The sequence below is a fragment of the Scylla paramamosain genome, chromosome 32, assembly GCF_035594125.1.
Source record: "Scylla paramamosain isolate STU-SP2022 chromosome 32, ASM3559412v1, whole genome shotgun sequence".
In the NCBI taxonomy this organism is placed as follows: Eukaryota; Metazoa; Arthropoda; class Malacostraca; order Decapoda; family Portunidae; genus Scylla; species Scylla paramamosain.
Window position 1 is genome coordinate 380641 of NC_087182.1, and position 27119 is coordinate 407759.

The window sequence follows — 27119 nt, forward strand, 5'->3', positions numbered from 1 at the left end:
TTTCAGTCTTTCATTGTCTCTGTATGATGGTCTTGATTCAGCTGGAAAACCATGACATATTGCTCTCCTCCTGCTGCTGCTGCTGCCCTGACTTCTCCTTGTGAGTGACCTCTTATAGGTTTTCAAGGTGTTTATTTAGTTCTGGTGACAAATTAACAAGATTTCTACATTATCAACAGGACATACAGTCTTGAGAACCCAGCTAATCATCTCGGTGGTCTTAAAAGAGCAGTCGTGGTGAGAAAGCAGAGCGTTTTAGAGGGTGCCAAGGCGAGATTCAAATGTACTGAAATGTGGTAGTCACTGCCCCGAGACTTTCCTGATCCTTTATCAAAAGACGCTTTGCTCTTTCACCATGATTATTTTCAATGGCCACAGAGTGCTTCTCCAGTTAATCGTGTAGAAATATTGTTAGTCTGTCACCAAAACCGTAAAAACACCCTTAATCCAGACTTGGGATAAGAGTTCAAATCAATTAATCGTGTTTTTCACACTAACCAAAACACCATCCAAGAAGGGCCCATAAGAGTCAATCAAGTCTGGATATGCTTGGTAGTAGATACTAGTGCATCACCAGTCATGGAAATAGCTGAACAGAGATCAAGAGACACTGCCAATAGTTGAAAAAGTGGTGTGACATTGATCAAGTATTCATAGCGATGAATTGCGAATTTACAGAAATATAGTTTATAATCCAAAGTACCAGCACAAAACCGTCAACCACTCTATGCAGTTCGTTGACCAGCAGACAGGCATTAATTAATTCACAACATATGGAAACATACTGGGCAAAGCATAAGGCAAAAAAATTAATGACAAGCGAGAATGCAGACGAAAATTTCTATTAGGTTATTATTTAATTAAGCTCATATCGATGGAACGAAATACGGTTAGAAGATGCAGGGTTCTTCTGTAAGGCATTCGCCATATGATAAATATCCTTTCAATAACTAAGCTATTTTTAACTCTTTCCATTGAAAGAATAATAGGGAAATAATTAATAAACAGGCAGGAAATAATAAATAAACAATAACTAACACAGGAGGATTATTATAATTATTGCAAGGGGCCAAAAGTACCTAATTTGAGTCTAAAAGGCTAAATTTGGTCACTAGCAATTCAATAGAGGATCATAAGTGAAGGTGTTCCTCAAGGCAGGGAAGGGGGGTGGGGGAGTTATCTGGTGGGGAGTAATAGGGCCATTGAAGAGACTATTAATGACGAGTCTATTTTGGCGTGTGTGTATTTTTCGCGCTTTGATGTGAATTAAGCGTTTACTATATATTTTTTTCTAACTTTTATTGCTTGGATTAAATTTTATATTTGTTGTGTATTTGGTTTAAGTATTTGTGACTCATTACATGAAAACTACATTCATAAGTTTTGTGAGAATATTATTAAGTTTAGCGAGTTTTTATTTTGCGTTTCGTGTTTTGTGGTGAATGAAGCATTTTAATACATTTCCCCTGTTGGTATTCCTTTCACTAAATTAATATGGCTTGCTGTTTGTATTAGATTAAATACTGTTGCTTCTTTATAACAAATGCTGTACTTGTTGAATAATTGTTGTAAATCTGCCATGCACGGGTTGTGTTACGGCGGAAAACTGTTTGAATATCGTCCTTAACAAGATTTAAACTGCATTAGGGAAGGTATAAAGTGAGCCACAAGGAGAAAGGAACGATTTATTTGCCTTATATATTTTTTTTTTAAATTATTATTATTATTATTATTATTATTATTATTATTATTATTATTATTATTATTTATTTTTATTTATCTATTTTATTTTATTTTATTTATTTATTTATTTTTTATTTTTTCGTTCAATATGTTTTCCCGTGCGACAGCACCAGCTGGGAGTGCATCCAGCAGGCGGGCAGGCTCTGGCCAACCATAGTTAGATAAGGTTGCAGTACCTTCAAGCTCTGGAATAAAGTTCCCAGTATCATCTGTGGTTCTGGTTCCATCTTCCATCTCAACATGGCACAGTGTCGTGTCAACTTGGGGGAGATGTCAAGAAGCAGGTGGCGGTGGACATCTGCCCTTCTCACCATCATTGGATGTGCTCAACTGCTTGCGGTTCTTAGCGATTTCTTTCTTCATGTGACAGAATAAGCTTCCTCTCAATTTCTTCAAGCTCCTTTTGCAATTTGTTGACAGTGGGGGTGTGGGGTGTCCTTTTCAGCTTAGCTTTTGCTTTGGACCTTTTCCTCATTAAAATTCTTGTCCCGAGGGGTGTGTTTTTTCACCTTCCTGTTCCTCTGTGTTTTATGGGGTACATTATTTGTGCAATCTCCAGGCATCTTGTTAAGTAGATGTCGAGAGCTTCTCTTGTGTTTTTCTCTCTGAAGAGCGCTGGTCAGCTTCAAGCTCCCACATTCCTAGTTTTTCCTAATCTATTTCATTACTGTAGAAATTGAGGTCAGTGAGGGAAGCAGTCACACTCTGGTTCACTGTTGCCTGGAGCCTTGGAGGTGCAGAGAAGCTGTTGAAAAAGACTTTAATGAGGCAATGGTCTGACAGTTTCATAAGAGTGGACTAGCTCAAAGTTGTTACTTAACATCAGGTCCAATTCTCCTGCCAGCACACATCCTGTCTACAAAGCTGTTGGTGCCTTGCCTCATCACAGGACCTAAAGAGCCAATTGGAGAGTTTATAATCTACAGTCAGTGCTGGGTGTCCTTCCTGCCAGGTGCTGCTGCCCCCATTCTGTCTACAGAGTCTGACGTCAGGAAGAGCTAAATGGAGGGCGTCCACAGTGCTGGGTGTCCTCCCTGCCTGCTGCTGCTGCAGTACAAGTCTTGCAAGCTAGGTGCCACAGCATATCAACTGCCAGCTGACTGCAGTGTAGTGTCTAGTCTAGGATGCATTGCTATCTGATTTGTATGTATTTAGCAATAAATAAATTTGTGACTATTTTTGTGTAAAATATAGTCTAACTTATTTTAAGCAATGTGGTCTTGTGTTAAATAAGTATTTGGTGGTAACAATTCATGACCTGAAGGTTAAAAAGCCAAGATTGATCCCCCCCCCCAAAAAAAAAAAAAAAAAAAAAAAAAAAAAAATCAATAAAATAAATAAATAAATAAATAAATAAATAAATAAATAAATAAATAAAATAAATAAAAATAAGGTGCAATTTGCACCCAAGGCCCCATCCGATGGGGCCTCTATGTGGACATCACACCTTAAACTTGGTATCTTTAAGGCATGAATTGTTACACCTGAAAACTTGTTTATCTGCAAGACATTAACATAGCATAATTCCATAAGTGCATGATAGTATATTTATTGTTTTATCACATTTTTACAGTGTAAGTAAATTAACAAATACACAATAGGATAAACATGACATTTATTTTCCTTGTTTCAGGCCTGAAAACAGTGATGCTTGTTGATCTGTACTTGGAAGAGGGATTTCTTACATTCTTCCTTCCCAGACTGGAATGGAAAACTCTTCTACCAGATCTGAAGGTTGTGAGATTTGCTGATTTTGTGTCAACTTGAGGCCAAACTCTTCCTGGTGAAACTGGCAGAAACTCTTGTGCAAGTCTTGCTTGTCACTCCCACCACAATTTGAAGGGAATTTCATGCACTTCCTGCTGTTAACTGCATGACATTCTTCCTCCTGCTTAAAATTCTTGACTTGCTCTCTGACTCGCACTAGTCTTGCAGAAATTACTCTTCCTTAGAGAGAACTCTCATACCAGACACTTTTCCTGCTGCACTCTCCTTCCTGATGAAACTTCTTAAAAACCTTGTCAGACTTGAAGAGGTTTTTAAGAAGTTTCATCAGGAACGTAGCAACACTTGTACTCTCTTCCTGATGAAACTTTTTAACACCACTTGGCTTGAAGGTACCAACACTTATACTCTCTTCCTTATGAAACTTGACCCAATGATTGCAATGGAGAATGTCAGGCCTAAGGAAGCAGCACCATTTGATTATCAGATGCCAGTGGTGCAGTAGTATATGTTGGTAGCGAGATTCTTGTAGGCTGTTCATGGGATGGTGAAGCGGAGACAGCACACCTTATGCCTACAAGGAAAATAGACCATTAGTTCTTAGACACATGAAACTTGCAAGTGCTGAGATTCTTAGTAATGTGTTTAATAATTAATTCTCTTGAACACCAATGGAGTTACTATAAAAAATTAATACATGAATGGTTTGTGAAGCCAATGGTATTCATTTGCTTATATACATACATAAGTATTGACGTTTTCATGTATACTGTTTTTAATCACACACAATGTAGCCAATATGAGTGCTTATTATTTAAGAAAGTTTCAACTTGAGTTCTTGCCTCACAAGTTTACATTTTTTGGCAAGTGTTTTCAATATCATTGAGAGAGAGAGAGAGAGAGAGAGAGAGAGAGAGAGAGAGAGAGAGAGAGAGAGAGAGAGAGAGAGAGAGAGAGAGAGAGAGAGAGAGAGAGAGAGAGAGAGAGAGAGAGAGAGAGAGAGAGAGAGAGAGAGAGAGAGAGAGAGAGAGAGAGAGAGAGAGAGAGAGAGAGAGAGAGAGAGTTTCTCCTTTTAATAGTGTAGCAGTTTTGCTAACCTGACACTAAAACCATGAAAACCTTAAAATCCCATGCATCTTTAACTAGAGCCTTTTGAAATAGTGGAGGTGGGGTGCAGAAGTGTTTAAGAATGTGGTCCATGTATTCCAATTGGTGAGTGAGAGCCAGGCTGTAGTTAGTGGCCTCAGGCTCTGCCACCAGCATTGCTTCTCTCACTGTATCCTAACCTAACCCGATTTTACCTTAGCTAACCTCACCTTATTTAAACAGACAACTTCATCTTACCTTCACCAAACCTTACCTTACCTAACCTACTCTAATTCAATCAAGCTTGGCCAAAATCATCATTTGCAAGACCTCACAGACCAACCTCCAGCTCCATTCTGATGCATTCTCACTAAGAAGACTTACAGAAGCAAAATTTAGTTTAATGGATTTCCAAATGAAAGGTTGGTTATCTTCTGGCCAACACTGAGAGGCAGGCCACTCCTCCTCAGGCCACTGTCAAGCACACCGTCATTTACACTTTCCACTTTGTTTCCTCAATTGTTTTTTCATTGTCAATTCTCACTTTGCTACACTGCCATTACCTGCTGCATCTGGTCCAGTGCTGCAGTCTGCATGTTGGTGAGGTGTTGCATGAGATGCTGACACTCCCTACTCTCCCTGCTGCTCAAGCCAACACCCACTCCCAGGGCCACCCACTGGTGTCCATTCTGGGCTGCTGTTCCCCTCTGGTGCCACACAACCACCAGCCTGTGCAGGGTGTGCTTGGCTGCCATGGGTGTTGGTGTCACCCAGGGATTTGCTGCAATAAATAAAGATAAAGAAAAATATGGTAACATGTAAATTGAAAAAAAAAATAAATAAATAAAATAAAATAAAACTTTGATGACGATAATATGGAGATTTATTACAACTTATTGAACAACTGATTGATTAAAGTACTCTATAATATTCTGTGTTTCCTCATTTTTCTTTATTGCACCTTCACATTCTTGAGGATGTGATGCTGGCCACTTTCACAATAGATAACAGTCAATTAGTTACATTTCCACACTGGTATGAACCTGGTGCTTCAATACATTCATTGCTATCTGATACACTTTTTCTTAATCACTAGCAACTCAGGCACATTTCTTCTCATTCTACAGCTGAGGATCAGTGTAGAATAGGGGGACAATTGAGTGTCATTGAAGAAGCAGGGATAGTTGTCTGAAAGGTTGTGCTGAGTTTATAGATGGAGGAATTGAGTTTTGAGGCATTAAGCAATACTAAGTTTGCTCTGCCCCAATCAGAAATTTTAGAGAAATCAAAAGTCAAACATTCTGTGGCTTCCCTGTGAGAACTGTTTACTTCCTGAAGGGTTGGACATCTATGAAAAGACGTGGAAAAGTGCAGGGTGGTATCATCAGCGTAGGAGTGGATAGGACAAGAAATTTATTTTAGAAGATCAATGATGAATAACAGGAAGAGAGTGGGTGACAGGATAGAACCCTGGGGAACACCACTGTTAATAGATTTAGGAAAAGAACAGTGACCATCTACCAAAGCAGCAAAAGAATGGTAAGAAAGGAAACTAAAGATGATGTTACAAAGAGAAGGATAGAAGCTGTAGGAGGGTAGTTTGGAAATCAAAGGTTTGTGCCAGACTCTATCAAAAGCTCTTGATATGTCTAAGGCAGCAGCTAAAGTTTCACCAGCATCTCTACAAGAGGATTCAGTAAGGAAAGCCAGATCAGTAGAGCAGCCTTGGCAGATAAGATCAGATAGAAAATTATGAAGTGATGTTTAAGAATTTTCCTGTTGAGGATAGATTAAAAAACTTTAGATAGGCAGGAAATTAAAGCAACAGGATGGTAGTCTGAGGGATTAGAATGGTCACCCTTTTTAGGAACAGGCTGAATATAGGCAAACTTCCAGCAAGAAGGAAAGGTACAAGTTGATAGACAGAATTGAAAGAATTTGACTAGGTGAGGTGTAACCACGGAGACAAAAGTTTCAGAGAACAATAGGAGGGACCCCATCAAGTTCATAAGCCTTCTGAGGGTTTAGGCCAGCAAAGGCATGGATAATGTCACTGTGAAGGATTTTAACTGGTAGCATGAAGTAGTCAGAGGGAGGAACAAGCCCTGAATTATCCAAGGTTAAGTTTTTAGCAAAGTTTTGATCAAAGAGTTCAGCTGTAAAAATAGATAAGATGGCAGTTGTGCCATCAGGTTGAAATAAAGGAGAGAAAGGTGAAGAAGCAAAGTTATTGGAGATGTTTTTGGCTAGGTGCCAGAAATCATGAGGAGTTAGACCTAGAATGATTTTGACACTTTCTATTAATGAAGGAGTTTTTGGCTAGTTGAAGAACAGACCTGGCATGATTCTGGGCAGAAATATAAAGCACGTGAGATTCAGGCAATGGAAGGCTCAAGTACCCACTGAGGGCCACCTCTCTATCATGTATAGCATGAGAACAGGGTGTGTTAAACCAAGGTTTGGAAGGTTTAGGTTGAGAGAAAGAGTGAGGAATGAATGTATGCCTCCATGCCAGACACTATCACCTCTGTTATGTGCTCAGCACACATAGACATGGAAGCAGTAGTCATTCCAAGGAAATCAGCACAATACCTTCAAAGGTACCCCCGATTAGCAGAAGCAAATTGCCAGAGGCACCTCTGCTTTGGGTGATCTTGAAGAGGGATTGGAGCAGTAGGACAAGATACAGATACAGTCAGTGAACACCAATCTTGCATCAGGCCTGCAAAAGCTACTCAGGGAACATGTCTTACTTAAGGCCTCTCAGCAAAAAAGGGCTAGAAAAATTTGACTTATTGACATCTCAAGTGCATCTCTTCTCTTCATTCATAGCAGCAGTGACTAGTATTAATTACCAGTGTTAGTATTCATGGTGTGTTTGATGACACGTAATTGGCTTTTTTCAGGTTGAAATGCATTTTATTTTGTTCATTTTGTAGTGTTTGTAGTGATGAGTTCGCGGAAAACAAGTCATGGTGATATCATTCAATCAAAGATCTTCAGATGTCAGGCCTGAACGGTCTCTATGTAGCAAAACATGTGAATTAGAATATGCAAAACTTCCAGAACCTCATTTGAAAATTCGTCAAGTGAGGAAGTGAGGAACTGTCTTTACACAAGCACAGTGGTGGCACCCCCGCTGTTTCTCTACAGTTGCCTCGCTGTAAGAGACAGAATAGAGTCCAACTGCCTTTATAGAGAAGCTAGAAGCTGTAAGATAATGATAAAGAGATGTCACCAGCGTGTTTCTAAAAAGATGAATTCCTCACTGCCTCCTTTGATGAATTTTTGTATGAGATTCTGCAAGTTTTGCATTTTAAATTGACATATTTTGTTATACTGACACCATTTAAGCCTGACATGTGAAGATCTATAATTGAATGACTTGTCTGCCTCGCACTCATCACTACAAACACATCATGAACAGAACATAATGCACTTCAGCCTGAGAACAGAGCTGATCACGCATCACTAAAGCCACAATGAACACTGGCACTGGTGACATATGCAATACTGGTCATTGTTGCTATTGGGGTGAGTGAGGAGGAGAGATGCACTTGAGATGCTAATAAGTCAGTTTGTCCCAGCCCATTTTTTATGCTTGCTGGGAGGCCTTAAAGTAAAACAAACTCTCCAAGTAGCCTGTGCTGCTGTGACCCAAGATCAGTTTTTGCTGATTGTATGAGATTGTGATTGGAGGAGCCCAAAAGAGATCAGATAATAGCTTGAGGTGAAGGATTAGAGATTAGAAAAGGTCAAGAATGTTGGATGTATCTCCAAGATGGCCAAGAATATGAGTAGGATGTTGCACCTGTTGCTCTAGATCATGGAGTATAGCAAAGTTAGAGGCTAGTTCACCAGGATGGTCAGTGAAGGGAAAGGAAAGCCGAAGCTAGTGAACATTGAAATTTTCAAGAATGGAGATCTGATCATAAGCTCTGCCCACTGGCTTCAATTGGATGGATGGGAGTGGTGCAGGAGACTGTCTCCTCTTATTAAAACTTGAAAACACCCAATGATTCAAAGGTTCCTATACTCACATGAAATTCTGAAATGGTTGCAGTGAATGTGATGTCAAGTGTTGCAATCTACACCACCAGAGGGAACTGGGAGTGAAGCTCGCTTCTCTTGGCACTGTTGAGCTGGAGGGTGGCACCAACACCTCTCCTGGCAGCTGAGCAGCTGCAGAGTGCCACACCAACTTGGCTGCCACATCTGAGAAGAAAAGGTGTGAAATAAGAAAGACCAAGGTAACTGTTCACACTGCAACATCATATACAGAACACCTCTCCATTGAATTCCTGTTCCCTTTCACCCATCTCTGCATGTTGGACCACCTCATATGTTTTCCTCACAAAGACATGAACTATGTCACAACTAAAACAGGCATGTGTCATAATTCACAATATCCATCATAAGTTGCGTATCATAAGCTATGGAGTGAGGGAGACCATGATGGAGGTGTCAGGTGTCAGGTGTCAGCAACACTATCTTTGCATAATCAAAGTTATGTATCTAATTGTGGAGTGTTTTGCAGTTATGAAAAAAAGAAAATCACAAATCATGATGACTAGACATTAAGTGGGCCAGTGTACAAAGGCCATGTGTCCAAACCTTGCCATTGTTACCTCGAAAATGTCCACCTTGTGTAGTGGCTCTGTTGGGGAGCAGAATGGAGGAAGCAGAGCTCAGAGCCTGAGTCACCACCACTCCCACTGTATCATTCCTGCAATGCATACACCAACCAATATCAATACACACTCGGCTAAGCACGCTGTATCAATGTATATAACAAGCTCCACATGTACTTTGAAAATTATACTGGTTCAAAAACATGCTGATCTTTGTCAAATCTCCATCATACTAAGTGGTAAATTATGTATATATTACCTCAAAGTACATGCAAAAAGCTGAATCTGAAGCAAACGCTCATCTCTTCCTAAAACAAGTCACCACCACCACCACCACCTCCAGCAGCAGACCGCCTCTCTCAACTTACTCTGGAGTGGTGTGTGGCGCTGTATCACCACACTTCCCATTCCCCACTTGACACACCCCACAGTCCAGCACCAACACACTTAACAAGCACAACTCTTCACCACAGCCCTCCTGACGACCACCATCTCCACGGACCACACACCCACCTGGGAATGCTGGTGTACCTTCACGCAGCTGCTGTCTTTTCAACACTGGCGTTTCATCACCACCATGACTTTTTAACCTCACAGATGCCCCCGAAACTCTTGGAATCACCACATTTTAACTAACATATTTTTCACACATTATGAACACTGGATATAGTACTTACCTGCTGTAATGTAGTCAAACATACATAATAACCCCTCTTTCACTACCCATATCTCCTCTTAACTTCCTGACAGGCAGAGCAAAGCACAGTGACTTTTCTGGCTGCCCGCCCGCCAGCCTCTCATTCCTTGCTAGTGCCTGAGCCTCCTGCAGACCAGCGCGCCAAATTCAACTCCTCAGACGAACAATTTTTTTTTTTTTTTTATGTAGGAAGGACACTGGCCAAGGGCAACAAAAATCCAATAAAAAAAATATGCCCACTGAAATGCCAGTCCCATAAAAGGGTCAAAGCAGTGGTCAAAAGATGAATAAGTGTCTTGAAACCTCCTTCTTGAAGGAATTCAAGTCATAGGAAGGTGGAAATACAGAAGCAGGCAGGGAGTTCCAGAGTTTACCAGAGAAAGGGATGAATGATTGAGAATACTGGTTAACTCTTGCGTTAGAGAGGTGGGCAGAATAGGAATGAGAGAAAGAAGAAAGTCTCGTGCAGCGAGGCCGCGGAAGGAGGGGAGGCATGCAGTTAGCAAGATCAGAAGAGCAGTCCCTGCATTGATGAACACAGACTTTACAGTAGAAGAAATAAAAAAAAAGGCAATAAAGAAACTGAAACGAAACAAATCACCGGGACATCCACGAATCACAAAGGAAGCAGAACAGATAATAGAGCCCTTGAAAAAATAATTTTTGACAAGTCATTTACTATTGGAAGGCTTCCAACGGACTATAAAGTAAGCCATATAACTGCGATTTTTAAAACAAGGGAAGCGCAATGATCCTGGGAATTACCGAGCAATAAGCCTGACAAGTGTAATAGGCACACTGATGGAGTCACTTATCAGAGAGAGAATAATATATCATATGGAGTCAAATCAACTTTACAGTAAGAAACAGTTTGGATTTCTGTCAGGATGCTCAACAGTTTTGAGTTGAGGGCAGGACAAATTGGTTATGAGAATCAGAATCTCAGCAATTTTTCTACCAATCCCAAGCTATTTAATTTCTACATATGGAGCAAGAAAGTAGGGTTGTCCATCCGTTGGTCCTGGTTATGCTTATGGTTAATGGTTATGCCACTGACCTAAAGCTGCTAGAATCAGTACAATGGCTGTGGAAAAAGAGGGTTCAAGGTCTCGATAATATGTCATATGCTCAGCGTCTTATGAATCTGGACTTATTTTCAGTGAAGGGGAGACTGTTACGAGTTGACTGTTGGAAGATTTTTCACGATCTCTCCCTAATTTCTCCTACTGATTTAATTACTCTGGCTCCTATTATTGGCACGAGAAAACATCGCTACAAAATCCTTATTCCTTACAGTTGTCGTGATGCCAGGCATAGATTTTTTTTTCAATCGGAGTGGTGAAAGTCTGGAACTCCCTCCCATCAACGTGGCAGAAGCAGATTCTCTTAATAGTTTTTGGCAGAAGCAGATTCTCTTGATAGTTTTAAGAAGGGATTGCCTAATTTCTTGGATGACCGCCTCTTGGATTTCTGCTGTTAATCTGCCTTGACACTTGTTCTGGGTTTATAACACACTTTCCAGCCCACACTTTCTTTATTTTTTTTTAATGCTACGCGTTCCTTGGTGATTCTCTTTAGGGCTGGCATGCTAGCCGTGCTGAGCTTCCCTCTTGGGAGCCCAACCAGGTAAGAATCAGGTAAGCTTTTATTTCTGGTGAGAAGTGAGCAAGTGGTGAGTCTGGCTCAAGGAAGCTTAACAGCATCTTACCTGCCGTGGGGAGAGTAGGGAGGAGAAGTCTGGGTCTTCTGGGACAGGTATCACTAAAGGATTACGAAGTTATCTTAGAGCGGGACGAGCTGGGAAGCGCAGGCTGGCTTCTGCTGTGGGATAGGAATCACTTGGGAGCTACTAAGTTTTCCTGCCGCGAGATGAACGGGGACAATGTTGGATGCTGTTCTGGGTTCGAAACCACTAATGAGTTCCCAAGTTCGTATGTCAGGTAAGGTCATTTCACTAGTTAAATATTTCATAAGGCTTCCGTTTTCTTAGTAAAATTAAAAAGTTTCTACATAACTCTGTCAGGTGACGTAACCCTGATCTATGCGGGTCTTTCTCCAGTCACAATCCACGACACACAATGAAGTCTACGGGAGAAGTGTATATATTTTCACCTTCAAATAATAGCTAAAAGTTCCCTCAAGGATTTCAACGTGCAGATGTGACTAAAGAGAGAAGAGAGGACTGAGAACTCGAAGACAGAAGGAAATATAAAGGGAACTGGGAAAAAATGCTGAGAAAGATACAGTGAAGGGGAGAAATTATTGTGAATTGGGGAGTGAAAGAAAATTTTGACCAACTCACAAGTTTTGATCAGTCAGGAACAATAATGGCAATAATAAACAAATGAAATAAGATCCTCTCGAATGTATCTTTTATGTAAACAAAAAAATCTCCTAAACATTTTTTTTCAAACCAACAACCAAAAAAACATTAATTTCGAGGTGACAGTGACAGCTGAATAATTAATATATAATGTTTATTTAACACCTCCCCCCGTGACACACCACCATAGACCTTTCCCCATGACACACCCCCACACCCTACCCCTTGACACACCATCCTCGTGATACACACACGCACCACCCCCGTAACACACCACCCTTGTGACACGCCTCTTCCACATCCTCCCCCTTGATACGCCAGCCCAGCGACACACCCCCGCACCCTCCCTCGTGACACGCCTCTCCCACACCCTCCCCCTTGATACACCACCCCTGTGAAACACCCCCACACCCTCCCCGTGACACGCCTCCCCCGTGACACACAGGTAGCATACATACTCCGCGGGGGGCCAAGATGACACTGCACAAAGGGGGTCAGGGCTGGAAGGATGGAGGGTGGCCGGCGCGCTGCGGGTTGGCACATCCATCATAGGGGTCGGAACCTTCCACACTGACACATATTTTAGGCGCAAGGGGTCAGGGTCACCAGGTCACTGCGTACCGTACTGCTTGAGCCTCACGCACGTGACTTTTTTGGATTCCGCCTCAGCAATGTGTGGGGTCCTTATTGACCTAAATACAAAGGAAGTATGCGGTAATTCAATCAGATTTTGACATTACAGATGTTGCTCCTTAACAAGACAGATGAAACAGGTGGCAATCTTGTTCGCTTTTTCAGGCCAGGATGTACAGAAAATCACATAGAAGAATAGTGATAAAAGAGTCAATTTCTAATATTTTTTTTCGTTCAGGATGTGAAGTAGTTGTTCCCAAACTGAGGAAATTTTACCCCCGGAAGGATTTTTTTTTTTTTTTCAGCGGTAATGGAGAGGTAACAGAATATCAAGAAAACATCGGATGTTATATACCACGTACATCTGATGATGGAGATGTCTATCCTATGTATATTTTCGGGCCATGATATAAAGAAAATCGAATCTGGCAATATTTTCGTTCACTAATATTGAGATTATTGGGGGTAGGACAGCTTTTCTCTCACATGGGGAGTCTTACGCTCGGACTGTACACAAAAGGCCAGGTTATCAAGTAAACCTTTCCCTTCTACGCTACTGCAAGGAATGCTTTTTCAAGGGACTCCAAGTTGATTAGTCAAGTTCCACGACAGTCTACTGATACAAGTCGAGAGGAAGCTGAAACGTTTATATGATATTTTCAGAGGTAATCAACACTAAAGTTATTATTTCTGAGCGTTTGAAATAGAAGGAAAATTTAAATGTCACACTGCTGTACAATATTTACACGCCCGTTGAGCGGCAGGAAGCTGGATGCTGACCTAGGCTACTAAGATAGGTCTGCGTGGGGGGAGAGGAGGGCTCAGTCAATCTGTCAGGAGGGAGGGACGGCAGGAGGAGGATGTTGCGTCACGTGCGAAAGCTGCCGTGCCAGCTCTCGCCACACCTGCTCGTAATATTTGTAAACAAAAGGTGAGGGCGGATGAGGGTCAGCTGTCACCTTCACCCCGACCCGCATCTCGCCCTTGTGCTTTCACTTAATTGTCTCTATTTGTGGAAGAGTCGCTATTAATAATTAGTTCTTTGTTTGGTCAGTTTTATGTGTGTCTCCTTGTCCTATCTTAAAACATCTGTATCACGGGTATGATTGTCACCGCATACTTTCCCTAAAGGAAATGAGAGGGACAAATGAGGCGGGGAGGGCAAGGGAGAGGGAGACACGGGTGGGCTCACAGGTGCACGAATAAACAAACATACACAGACAGACAGGTACATATGGAATTATGACACAATTAACTAATTCGTCAGGGTTTATTCTACTTATTTATTCACTCACTTTACTCGTTCATTTATTTATTTATTTATTTTTAGTTGTCCGTTCATCTTCAAACGTCAGTATAGTATTTAGATTTCTGACTTATTTAGTTTGTAACCATAGAAAAGTACAAGATAATATATGATTAAAGCATCACTGTAGCCGGAGAAAATGCAGCAAAAAAAGAAAAAAAGAAAAAAAAATCCATTATTATTTCTTTCCACTGTTGTAGGAACAAAAATACAACACACCAGCAAACTGAACTACTTTCTGAATGTGTAACCTGTAACGAGAACAAAGCACAACACGGAAGACTTGTACAGCCTCGATACACAAGAGTTCAAATAAATTCCTGTAACAGTATTGAGTGTGCCTTCTCGCACTCGCCGGTAAGTAGGTTGAAAGTGAAAAAGAACCTTGAGCGGCCCAGATCAACCGGTGTGAGTGGCGACACGCGGGCCGAGCCGGGCCGGGCCACCTCCATCGCCACCATAATGAATCACTGATAATGTTCTCGGTACGGTAATTGTTACATTGGAAACGAAAACGAGGGTGAGGTGTGGGCGAGTCGCCAAGGCCGCGCTTCGTGCCCCCGTTACGAAATAGTGATGATTTATTACGTTACCATAATGAATAGATGAATTTATCATTATTATTTTATATTATATTCCCTGTATCACTGAAAGATCTCTATCAAATCCCTTCTTAGCCTATGTCTTATCTGGCTACCTCCCTGTACGGAGAAACTCAGCCTGTTGTATAACTAAAGATCTTTATTAATTTATTTTTACATGAACTGCCGCTAAGATCGCACTGTCGGTCGTGTCTACACTCCTAAGTTCATGAAGCAGCGAAAACTCCATTACACAAGTAACGCCACTGAAGACAAGAAGCCTTTATGATTTCCATTTTGACGAACGTTTGACAAAATAAGCACACGAATAAACAAGTAAACTAACTTACAAATTACCCTGAATACCATTCCTGCATTAATCATGAAGGGCATTTTCACCTTCATTATCATTATTAATGTCGCAGGGAGAAAGGTGACGGACGGGTCTCCGTAACACATTGCTGGACTCGCAGTATGTATAAAGACTGAGAATTCAATCCTGGCTCACGGCAGTTTTTCAGTCAGTATCATAACAGTCACTGGATGAGGCAAGACAGGCACGTTTGAGGTGGTATGGACATGTGACCAGGGTAGAAGAGAATGATCCTGTGAGGATGGCATGGAGGAGCCAGGTGGAGGGGAGAACTAGAAGAAGACAAAAAATACCATATTCTGAAACACTTCCAATCGCACCTCCACTACTCTCAAAAGGCTCTAATTGAAGTTACATGGTTTTTAAAGGTGTTCTAGAGATACATTAACAAAATTTCTATATTATGAAGAGAAGAAAGACTCTTAAGAACCCGGCTAATAATTTCTGTGGCCTTTGAAAAATAATCGTGGTGAAAGAGCAGAGCGTTTCTGAATACGTTCTAAAGGCTTGGGTGGGGAGATGGAATCGAAAAAAGACATGAAACAGTTATTAGCGACAACGTACAAGAGCTGCCGATCTGACCAGAGATTAATAAGGCCAAGAAGAAGAAGAAGAAGAAGAAGAAGAAGAAGAAGAAGAAAAAGAAGATCATAAGCTACTGCAATCACCAATACAACCATCACCACTTAGGATATAATTGGTAACGCGATAATCTATATTCATTGCAGGTCGAATTAGAGGAGAGAAATGCAACAAGGCGGAAAAAAAATAAAAGGGCTGCAGACTGGATGGAAGTACCTTGACCCATAGACATTCGAGATAATATTTGCAGGGAGACTAGTTTCATATAATTATGGTGACATTCTTCTTTGTCATGGGTTGAAGCGTGGCAGCAGAATACGCAGAAGCGCAAACCTTTTCCCTAAACATACATAAATAGGAAGAAAAAGGTTGGAGGCTGGAAGTACCTTGACCCACAGACCTTGAATAACACAGTGTTTATGCGTCATCCCGGTACTATCTCACATGTGCCACAAACCCTTCCTGGCTAAACTTTGCCGGTAATGAAAAACTTCAGCTTTCCTACAGTTCGTCGCGTCATACTAGCAAAGCCGGGGAGGTGGAGAGAGAGATTGGACAGATTACTACATGTGAAGGCGAAATGGGGTCACGCCACGGAAGCCACAACGTGACACAACTCTGTACTCTATAGCATGGCCGGGGGGTATGCAAGACTATATTGTACTGCCTTGCTGTGCCTTGTAACTCTCAGGCCCATGTCTTGAAACGCTATAGGCACTTGTAAGAAATATTTTCAAAGCCTTTGTAATTATTAGTAACGTTATCATTAATTTACCTCGTACATATATATATATATATATATATATATATATATATATATATATATATATATATATATATATATATATATATATATATATATATATATATATATATATATATATATATATATATATATATATATATATATATATATATATATATATATATATATATATATATATATATATATATATATATATATATATATATATATATATATATATATATATATATATATATATATATGTATGTATGTATGTATGTATGTATGTATGTATGTATATAAGAAATTACCCAAATGTGCACAACGTTCTGTCGAGTAGATACGTAAAGCCATTCAATTTTTAAAATACCGAAGTGTTAGGTAGTTGGAGGATGTTATTTTCTCACAGGATCGAAATTAGAAGAATACAGGATAAAATTGAAAAGAAACATGCATAAATGAACACTTACTCAAATATGCACAACGCAGAATCATATTCTCAATCATTTCAGCATCATATGTCACTTATATTTTTAGCCTGCAGTGGAAGTTATTGGGGTTATCAAGGATGACAAATGATATACGTAGTTAAAAAAAAAAAAATCTGCATAACAATGGTAAGAAATATTCCCTATGAGAACCTGAATAATCTCTGTGAACTTTAACGACAATCTTAGAGAGAGAACGAAGCGTTTCAAAATAGAGAACTTAGCGTGTCGTGAAAATCAAGGATAGTAGAACTTGTGCATAGCGGGGAAGCGAGAGTCGAGGGTGGAGGTTTGCGTGACTCACGGCCCCCAAAAGCATAATATGTAAGCCATAAAATTTAGGATAGCCAGTAAAAAAATTGCTTTCCTTTCACCTCATAAATATTCGTGGAAGTTTGGATAATATGCGTGGCGTATCATATCACAGTTTGCAGGGCCAGTACTGACAGGCTACGCGGGGGTCGGAGAAGTTTGCATCTTCACTGTCATTCCTGGAAACCCTTACGTAGGTGCACCTGATATCACACCCCTTACTGAGCGCCCACGTCACCCCGTCACCCCGTCACCGCAGCATCAGTCAGGTATGATTTTTAGCTCAAGGTCTCGTTCTGGTTCCACATGTGTTTGTGTTTTCGGCTCAGTAGCCAAATATGGATGTGTTTTAAGGCGTGGAATATATCTGCCGTTCAGCTTTGCCCTTGATCATTACATATCACTGTTGTGTCACCACCACCCTTCCTTCAAATCACCACTTCATTTCCTTCTTCTCAGCTTAAATTCCTATTCGGGGTTGCTGTTTATAACGAGACTTTTCCAGGTATCTCTGTCTTGTGCTATTCCTTCGTTTATTCTTTTGTCTCTCGTGTCTTCTTTAATGTAGTGTTTCCACCTTATCTTAAGTTTTCTTGGAATTCATATAAGTAAATATTAATTCAAATCCCTTTCCTTTAATTAATGCAACTTTGGCGGTAGATAAGGTAGGAGCACTTGTCTGTACTGTCCTACATCTATTACGAAGGTGGAAGGACACGTAATTAAAAGAGAAATTAATAGAGAAGGAGAGGACGTGAACAAAGTAGAAGGGAGTGTTTGAATAGGGAAAGAAGGCTAGAAGATAGAAGGATAATGTTAAAGAAAAGGAAGGTGTGAACAAGAAGGGAAAGCTTAGATAGGGAGCGGGGAACAAGATAAAAAGGATAAATTTGAAAAGTACATACTTAACATAAACACTGAAAGAGAGGGAAGGATTTAATCAAACAAAGCAGAAAGTTTTGAATAGGGAAAGAAGGCTGGAAGGTGGAAAGATAAGGTAAAAAATTACGTTTAAAAGAGACACTAACTGAGAGGGAAGGAGTTAATCAAACAAAGAAAGAGTGTTTAGATGGAGAGAAGAGAACAAGATGGAAAAATAAAAGAGGCGGTATTAGAGCGGAAAGATTTGACCAAACAAGTAGGGAGTTTTCGGATAGGGGAAGTAGGGTAGAAGATGAAAGGATAGCATTAAGAGGAGAGGTTTGGATAGGGAGAAGAGAAACATACAAAAAGATGAGGCTAAGATGTACGTTTGAAAGAGGCTGATAATAGGAAAGGAGAGGGGATGAACAAGCAAGAAGATAGAGTTTGGATAGAAAGAAGAGAACCAGAAGAAAATATAAAGTAAAGGATACAAGCAAAGAAGGAAGGTTTGAAAAGGGAGAGAAGAACGAGATGGAAGGATAGAATTGAGAAGTGCATGTTGAGAAGCGTTAAAAGAGAATAGGAGGGTGTAAGCAAGCAATGGGATAGCGTTTGGCTAAGGAAAAGTGGAAGCTCTCCTGCCGTGGTCGTCCCTTTTGAGAGAGGCGTGTGGAGGTAGCGAGGTGTCATAGAGAGAGAGAGAGAGAGAGAGAGAGAGAGAGAGAGAGAGAGAGAGAGAGAGAGAGAGAGAGAGAGAGAGAGAGAGAGAGTTAATTTTGGGCTATTTGCTTAATTCAGTATGTAGGTTATTCTAACGCTGACTTATCATCTTTATCTTCAGTATCAGTAATAACAACAGTAACAGTTACAAGAACAACAACAACAACAACAACAACAACAACAACAACAACTACTACTACTACTACTACTACTACTACTACTACTACTACTACTACTACTACTACTACTACTTTGTCTTTACTCTCCTACTTCATATTAGTGCAGTCTATCACAAACATCCTCGCCAGGACCAATCAGTTTACTAGTGCTGCCTGCTCTTTCCAAATCTTACTTTCTAATTCAGCTAGTACAGTTTCAGAAATAGCTAAATGGAACTATACTATTATTAATCTACATGAAACGAGATATACCTCTACCCGCTGGATGTCAATTGTGATGAGGGTGGTGGAGGTGGAGGTGGTGGAGGCGCGGGGGCGGATGGAGCAAAATTGTGAAGGTCGTGTGACACAGAAATGATTCCACATCCCCCCCTCCTCCTCCCCTTGTGTTCTAGACCCCTCCGCCTTCAGCTTCCGCCTGACATCCAAACTTTTAATGGAATGACGCTCCTTTTTGTGCTTCTACGGTGATTTTGTCCAGCATGGTATTACTAAGAAGTGTTGCGGCGTGTGCGTCTGCTCTCGTCCTCGTGTCGCTTGAGATGAGAAGACTGTGGAGGTTGCATGGAAGGAGAAAATTAGTAGTAAATAGGGAAGGAGGATCAAACGGGCGACATCCAGAGACCCCTTCCCTTCAGCGGGTTTATATGGCGGGCCAGAGAGTGAAAGTTATTAGTGTTGAGTGAGCGAGTGCACTGCAACGTACTCTCACCTTTGCTTACACTGTTCCCCCTTCAACACCGTCACGACCACAATCACCATCACCGTCACCACTCCCCCAAGCCACCGTCACCACTTATATAACCTACACTTCAGTTCCCACCACACCACCACAATGCAACTCTGCACGTTTGCGATACTCTGTGGGGCCACACTCCTCGCCCTCGGGGGATGCCCGGTACAGGTAAGAATATGTACCTTCCACCTCACTCTCACTTTTGGGCATTACCTCTCTGTCACCTTAACATTTCCTACGTCGTTCAGGTCCAGCAGAGCAAATGACACATTCTCACATAGTATTTGAGGCCTTTTCTTCCTTCGTCAGGAAACAAGAGACTGATTTGCAAGTCAAGGTATAAGTTTTGATACATTATAAGCAGAGGCTTATTGTTCGTGACTGGCCTGTAGGTGCTTTTATTTAAGTTTCCGATTCCCTTAGTACTATCACGTGCTGTGGCTTTGCATCATTAGGAAAAATCTCGGTCACACGGTCACGGGTCGCGCCAGTGAATCTGTGTGAGATGCGCGTCTCACCAAGGGATGTGATCCACGTGGTCGCTCTCAAGAAAGCGCCTCTTGCCCTTTCCCTCTGTCTCTCTGAAATGTGCACTGCTGGAACGCCTTTTCTAACTTGCTAGAATTCTTTCATTCAGCAGCAGTTTCATTCTCTGTATTGCCTATATGAAATAGTAGCTTGATTCAAATGCTTGTTGCATCTTGCTTCCCATACATGTGTGCACTGTTGCTCAGGAGGAAGACGAAAGAATGTTCTACGGTGGAAGATGCAGTCAAACAGCAAAGGAATAGAAGCTATTAGAGCTTCGTGTTTCAAACAATTACTTCTATTCTGGATATTTTATGTTTGTATAAGGTAAAACAGTTTGATACTTTGATCAACTGGTTGCAGAAGGAAGGAAGGAAGGATATTTCAGTAACCTCGCCTCACTACCACAACAAAAGGCTTCCGCCACCGTCACGTCACGTCACGTCACGCTCCGCACCGCGTCCACCGCGATGAATAACGATGAGGCACCGCCGCGTCTCTTCCTGGACAGAGGTCGCGTGCTGAAGGTTTCTGCAGCGATTTTGGTCCTCGGTAACCTCAACAGCCGGCACAGCACTCTTCATGACGCGACAAATACTTTTCATTAATTTCTTTTCAGCTGTCATAGTTAAACTTTTATTTCTGTCGATCATAATTTTGTCTTGATATTCCATCCTGTCACTCGTGAGCAGTTTCCAAACCCAATGAGGCTGAAGTGCTAACGACATTACGCCAATAGACTTTCCTGGGGCGACCTCAGGACATTGCTTTGATGTCCCACTAAATTTTTATTTCTTTATGTGCTTCCGTCCGGGACATTACGAAGGATTTTACTTCACCATTCAAGCCAAGCAGCAAAATACCATCAGTAGGTTTTTCTGAGACTGTCCGCAATGTATTAATGTTGTGGTCAATTCTAATACTTATCGCAAAAATATTCAATGCGCAAAAATGATCAGAATCCTGAAAATTTAGTGTCTGGAAATCTAAGAAGACATCTGTACAACAACATCAACAACAACAACAACAACAACAACAACAACAACAACAACAACAACAACAACAACAACAACCATTACTACTACAACTATCAGTACACCACCACCACCACCACCACCACCAACAACAACAACAACAACAATTACCAATTCTACTACTACTACTACTACTACTGCTACTACTACTACTACTACTACTACTACTACTACTACTGCCGCTGCTGTTGCACACCCAACCACCTACCTACACACACACACACATACACACGCACACTTTCTCCGTAGCAGTACAAGCTACATCTTATATGCACGCTGCCACACGGCACGGACCTCGGTGTCTGGTACAAGTTTTAGTGGAATTTCAAACACTCGCCTCACGTCACCTGTTCGCTGCAGAACCGAAATAGCTCCTGAATAGAGGAAGAAATTGAAAGTGGGTTGCGCACAGCCAGTCTGTCTGTACGTAACTTTCCCTTTCGTCTGTATGTGTATGGAGTAAAGTGTGTGTGTGTGTGTGTGTGTGTGTGTGTGTGTGTGTGTGTGTGTTGAGGATCACGCGCCAGACTCGTGCTCAGAACTTGTACAGTCCCTTCCATGGGCAAGGCTGATACCTTCCACTCATTAAACATCCTGTGCTCAAGGAGGACAATTAGTGCTCGCTAATCCTCGCTAACAATTAGTGCTCGCCTTAGCAACTTGATTAGGGCACGCATCCCAGCCTGCCGAGTAACAGGCAAGGATGCTATCACTGAGCGGGCGAGCGATGTGTGTGTGTGTGTGTGTGTGTGTGTGTGTAGGCATCTACGGATACATGTGGTTCGCTCACAGCTTGTTTTATTATCTCACCGAACTAGCGCCGCATTCCTCGTCCAGTCAATTTACCACAGCCTGGAGGCTAACGCGTGTCTTATGCAAGCAGCATTTGAAAAGCCTCGATGATGTGGCTGAAGTTACTAGCAAGGAAATAAAAAGCGTAACTTACTTGTGTGAAGAACTGCTTGTACCACGAACTTCACCTTCTGTGACAAAGAGCCGTCCGTGGTGGGCGGCAGTGGGCGGCTGTGGGTGGTCTGTGGGTGCGTGGGGCGGCATGCCAGCCAGGACGTTGTTCGTCCACTGGAACGAGGAAGAGAAAGTCAAGTTAGCCGAGTTAATTACTCAGGAATTGCAAGGAACCCATGTGACATAAAGACTCCATGGTATCTTATCGTAATTTCCTTTTTACTATCAATTCTTCCTTCAGGCGAGGCAGTTCGCAACACAATCAAAGGCAGGAAAGTGCACGGCCAGTTACCACCATGTACAGTACAGTGTGATGTCCAACCTGGTATTTTTGTAAAGGCTTTCTTTTGCGACAAGCCTCACCCGTGCATGAGTCACAACAAAGAAGAAATGGTGAGTTGAGAAAGTATCCAAGACTTTTTTGCAGCTACTCAGGCGTTGCTTTTCCTCTCTACGACGAATTATCTTGTGGTTTAGCTAACTGACACGTCCGCCAAGTTTGAAGAGATCGCAGATGGACGTGAAAAGACAAGAAGCGTAGACAAAAGCACATGAAATATAGAGAAATCATGCAAGACCGGAGAAAGGTTGCCTGAGGAAACGAGAAAGTGTTCGGGCCCCTGAGAGACACCGCCTCCCTTCCGCCTTCCCTCCCAGCCTTCCTCCTCTCCCACGGGCGGGCCATCCCTCCCTCCCTTCCTTCCCTACCTCTCTCCGCCACGATCACTACCTAGCCTACTACACCTCTCCGACTGTACCTCTTGTTCTGCTACAACTCAAGAAACCTTTCCCTTCTGGCCACTAGGGATAGATTAAGGTTCGTATACTAGTCATGTGATGAGGACAGGGGAAGTGTGTGGCGCCCTTGACAGTGGCCTCTTTGTTCCAGGGCCGTGCGACAGTGATGCTGAAAATGCGAGACTCCTGTGATGGCAAGTGTTTGAACTTCAGTAAGTATTCATTTGGTACTTTTCTTCTCTCTTTGGCATACCTTTTTATGAACTATTATCTGATAAGGAAGTATCACAGGATGGGTTAGGATAGGTTAAGTTACAGGTTACCTCAGGTAATCGAACTTAACCTTTCCTAATCTAACCTAACTTGGCTGGTCTTACATGTTATATATTAAAGTGGGTTAGGACAGCCTCATATAGGGTACCCCAACTAATCTAACTTTACCTTTCTTAATCTAACCTAACTTGGCTGGTCTTCATGTTGTTTAGTAAAGGTTTACAACTATGAGGTATATCACACTTCCTATGCTAATAACGTACGAGTGGCGAGGGATTCACTCTGTGTGTCTGCGAACAGCATGTGGTACCCCTAATCGAGGAGGACGCGTGGTGGGCGGGAATGAAACCGCTCCCAACGAGTACCCGTGGATAGTCGCCTTCTACTACAGCGGCAAGTTATATTGTAGCGGCAGCCTCGTCAATGACCGCTACATCATCACTGCCGCTCACTGTGTCCGCCGGTAAGTGTTCTCGTCCTCATCTGTTTGAAACACTACGCATTAAAGAAGCCAACCAATCAGTCAATCAGCCGATGAGTTAATCAATTCTTGTTTCAATTATCTTTTTTTTTTTCAGATTCAATACTATACTACATATTTTAGGAATAACACAAGTGATAAATAGGTCTGCAGTAAAATGCTTCATTAGATCACGCATGATATACATTTGCAATATAAACCTTCTTAGAATAACCAGTTCGATGTGCACTTACAGTGTCGCGAAGCACAAGATAACATTGATCTTTGGAAGTCACAACAAGACGATACAAGAAGAGAAGGGTCGCCAGGTGAGGAAGATCGACTCGGTGTGGTACCATCCTTCCTTCCAGCGACACACTTACAACAATGACCTCGGCATCATCAAGTTGGACGTCCCAGTTGAGATTACCAAATTCGTCAGACCTATTTGTCTCCCAAGCAACAGTCGTAAGTTTTATGAATGCCTTACGCGTAAACTTACTATCATGTGTGACTTAAGTGATAGCGGAGTTTTGGATCTGGATGATATACTGATTAGTTAATCCTCTGAATGTCAAAGACACCGCAACACTATCAGACTGGCGTTTCCTTGAGTGTCATAATAAAGACTCAATTTCAGACTAAGGACCATTCTGAAACACTTCTGTTCGTACCTATTACTTTCAAAAGGCTCTAGCTGAAGTTACACGAGTTTTTAAGGGTATTTTTATGGTTTTAGTGATAGATTACCAACACTTCTACATTATGAACAGGAGAAACATTCTTGAAAACCCGGCTAATCATCTCTGCGGCACTTGATAATAGTCGTGGTGAGAGAGCAGAACGTTTCTGAATACAGACCTAAAGCCTATCACCATCTTCAGATCTAATTCTCAGTTCTTTCATGATGTTCTTAGACAGGACATCACTGAGGTGAGGTTGTGAGCTTATCAAATTTTTACTTGTATGTCATGCATTGTTTCATTATGCAGAGGAAACCTACGAAGGCAGCATGGGCATCGTGGCAGGATGGGGACGCACGGATGAGAGCGGCAACTCCAGCGATGTGTTGCGTTACGTTAAGGTTCCGATCATGACCAACACAGAGTGCAAGACCAAGAAATACCGGCCAAGGGAAATTACCGAAAACATGATGTGCGCTGGATACGACGCTGGCAAAATTGACGCCTGCCAGGTAGGAGTTGCAAGGCAATGCCGTGTTTTGTTCCGTGGGATCAACAAGTGTAGGCTAGACTCCGTATTCTCAAAGGATTCTGAAACACATCAACGTCATTCCTCAATCTTAGTTGCTTCTATATAATGTTTACAGTATATTTTGTGTTGTAACTTGTCATGAATTTTCCTTTTAGATTGTGAGTGTAAGCGGAAAGATTTACTTGACAGACAGCTTAACACTTAACGAAGTTGAAAATATCTGAGATGTTATATTTTTCAACCTTTGATTGCATTTATTTATGTATTTATTTATATTTAACTGAAGATCTCACATAAACCTTTACCTTCCACAATTTATTGGAACCATACTAGTGAATCGTTTATTCATTATACGTTTTTTTTTTTTCTGCCTCAGGGTGACAGCGGCGGCCCTCTCATGTACAAGAATGGATCTCGAATTGAGCTAATCGGTAAGCTTTTGAGAATGTTGAATAATTTGTTGACTATTCTTCTTCTCTTTCTTTAAACTCGTCTACAGTCCTCGTGCAGTTGTGAAATTACAATGGAGTAATGCTGATAAGACAACCTCTGAAACGTCACCTTCCCTTCGTCACATTAATTTTACTGACGCTTGCCTCTTTGCTCCCCGGCAGGCGTGGTGTCCTGGGGCGAGGGGTGTGCGCGCCCTGGCTACCCCGGAGTCTACACTCGCATCTCCATGTACTGGACAGACATCAACAGAGAGCTCAACAAGGAAAAGAGTTGTTCCTGCCCCGAGCCTTAACTGGACACAACGCTCGATACGTCCATGCATGCGGATCTCTCAAGTTCTTTCATTAATTTATTTTGCAGTTCAGTGAATAGTAGGTAGAGTTTTCTTAATTTATTTACTACTTGCACTTTTTTGCAACTAAATAACTTATTTGTCCTAAGTCGACGGTAATTTATTCTTAATGTCAACACATTAGACATTCATAAACTTTGTTAAAAAAGAAACATTCACAAAGCTTTGTCTGGACTCATGCAACTTCGGCATTTTATTTCCCTTTAACCTGGGAATATGAAACCCGTATGCTGCAATATGCCGTGATTGATTTTACAACTTCAATATGTTTTAATCATATCTAGGCAAAATTAAACATTGAAAGCAGCAAAGACGTCATAGATTTTAGAACTGAATATATGTTGCCATTAATCATGTGAGTGAGCTGACGCTAATAAGGACACTACATCAAACTAAACTTTTCACTACATATTGCACAACACATTAGTCACTTACTTATTCCCAGCACTCGGTCCTCAGCACTAATCCACAAGTATTCCAGTCTTCTGTATTCTTGCGCTATTCGTCTTTCCCTCTCCCGCTGCCGTCGCCTTCAGACATGATCTTTGTCGCCCTTAAATTCACCACCTAACCATTAACACTCAATTATAGCTTCCCAGGCTTTACCATCCTCAAAAACTACCTCATCACCTTTCGTCCCTAACCCACAAGTTTTCCAGTCCTTATTTTCTCTCTTTACCACATTCTCCTTCCCGACACAACATCGTCAGCACTCTCCTGCATCTCCTGTCCTCAGTATTTTTACATATAACTTTTCCAGATAGCATCACCTTCAGAACATAGCTGCACCAAGTCCTTAACTGTAATCTACGGTTGCGACACCTCCAGCTCTCATTTCTCTCACACAGCCAGCTTGTCTTAGCCCTCGGCACTGTTCAACCATCCCACTAAAATTTTAAAGCTATGAGTCTCTTAAATACTACGTTTCCAAGTTCCCAGCACTCTGAAAAATCTTGCAGGCTTCAACCGTCACCCAAACACGGCCTCTTCAAATCACATAGCCTCGGGAACGAAGTCTGTCACGTTACCTTCACCTGATAACAGCTTTATTCTGCCCTTCACCGTCCACACACTCTGAAATATTTCCATGCGCACACTCCCTCCCTCACACACACACACACACACACACACACACACGTCCTGCCTTCCTTCATGAGACATACATACCAGGGGACCATACAAAGATAAAATGAGTGTTTCGTATGTGTTTTAAGTTATAGTTCAATCTCACGTGAAATATCGCATGTCTAGTCCTGTTTCAATAAATATATGCAAAAACCAACTGTTTTGTTTGTTTTTTGCGTTTGTTTACTTCCTTAGTTCAGAGAGAGAGAGAGAGAGAGAGAGAGAGAGAGCAGTAACAAGTATATTTTTTA

The 27119-nt window shown here is 41.6% G+C and overlaps 2 protein-coding genes across 9 annotated transcripts; one reads left to right on the forward strand and one right to left on the reverse strand.

Moving 5' to 3' along the window:
- Positions 1-3267: 3267 nt before the first annotated feature.
- Positions 3268-22357, reverse strand: LOC135088943 (uncharacterized). 8 transcript variants are annotated; one of them, XR_010261193.1, is made up of 5 exons: positions 9863-10017; positions 9183-9280; positions 8595-8769; positions 5118-5335; positions 3268-4042 (listed from the first exon to the last, which is right to left on the reverse strand). XR_010261193.1 is itself a non-coding variant. In XM_063984024.1 (5 exons), exons 1-4 carry the CDS (start codon positions 22340-22342, stop codon positions 5185-5187), a joined length of 534 nt encoding a protein of 177 aa, XP_063840094.1. In that variant the 5' UTR covers positions 22343-22357; the 3' UTR covers positions 3268-4042; positions 5118-5184. The 8 variants fall into 8 exon arrangements, 2 of the variants coding, with proteins under 2 accessions (XP_063840094.1, XP_063840095.1); XR_010261194.1 differs by having other exon boundaries at positions 9169-9280; XR_010261198.1 differs by lacking the exon at positions 9863-10017 and adding an exon at positions 9699-9832 and having other exon boundaries at positions 9169-9280.
- On the forward strand, positions 19530-27025 carry LOC135088942 (trypsin 3A1-like). The gene is made up of 7 exons (XM_063984023.1): positions 19530-19892; positions 23142-23202; positions 23564-23726; positions 23980-24191; positions 24716-24918; positions 25315-25369; positions 25553-27025. The coding sequence occupies exons 1-7, from the start codon at positions 19824-19826 to the stop codon at positions 25681-25683; spliced, it is 894 nt and encodes a 297-aa protein (XP_063840093.1). The 5' UTR covers positions 19530-19823; the 3' UTR covers positions 25684-27025.
- The last annotated feature ends 94 nt before the right edge of the window (positions 27026-27119 follow it).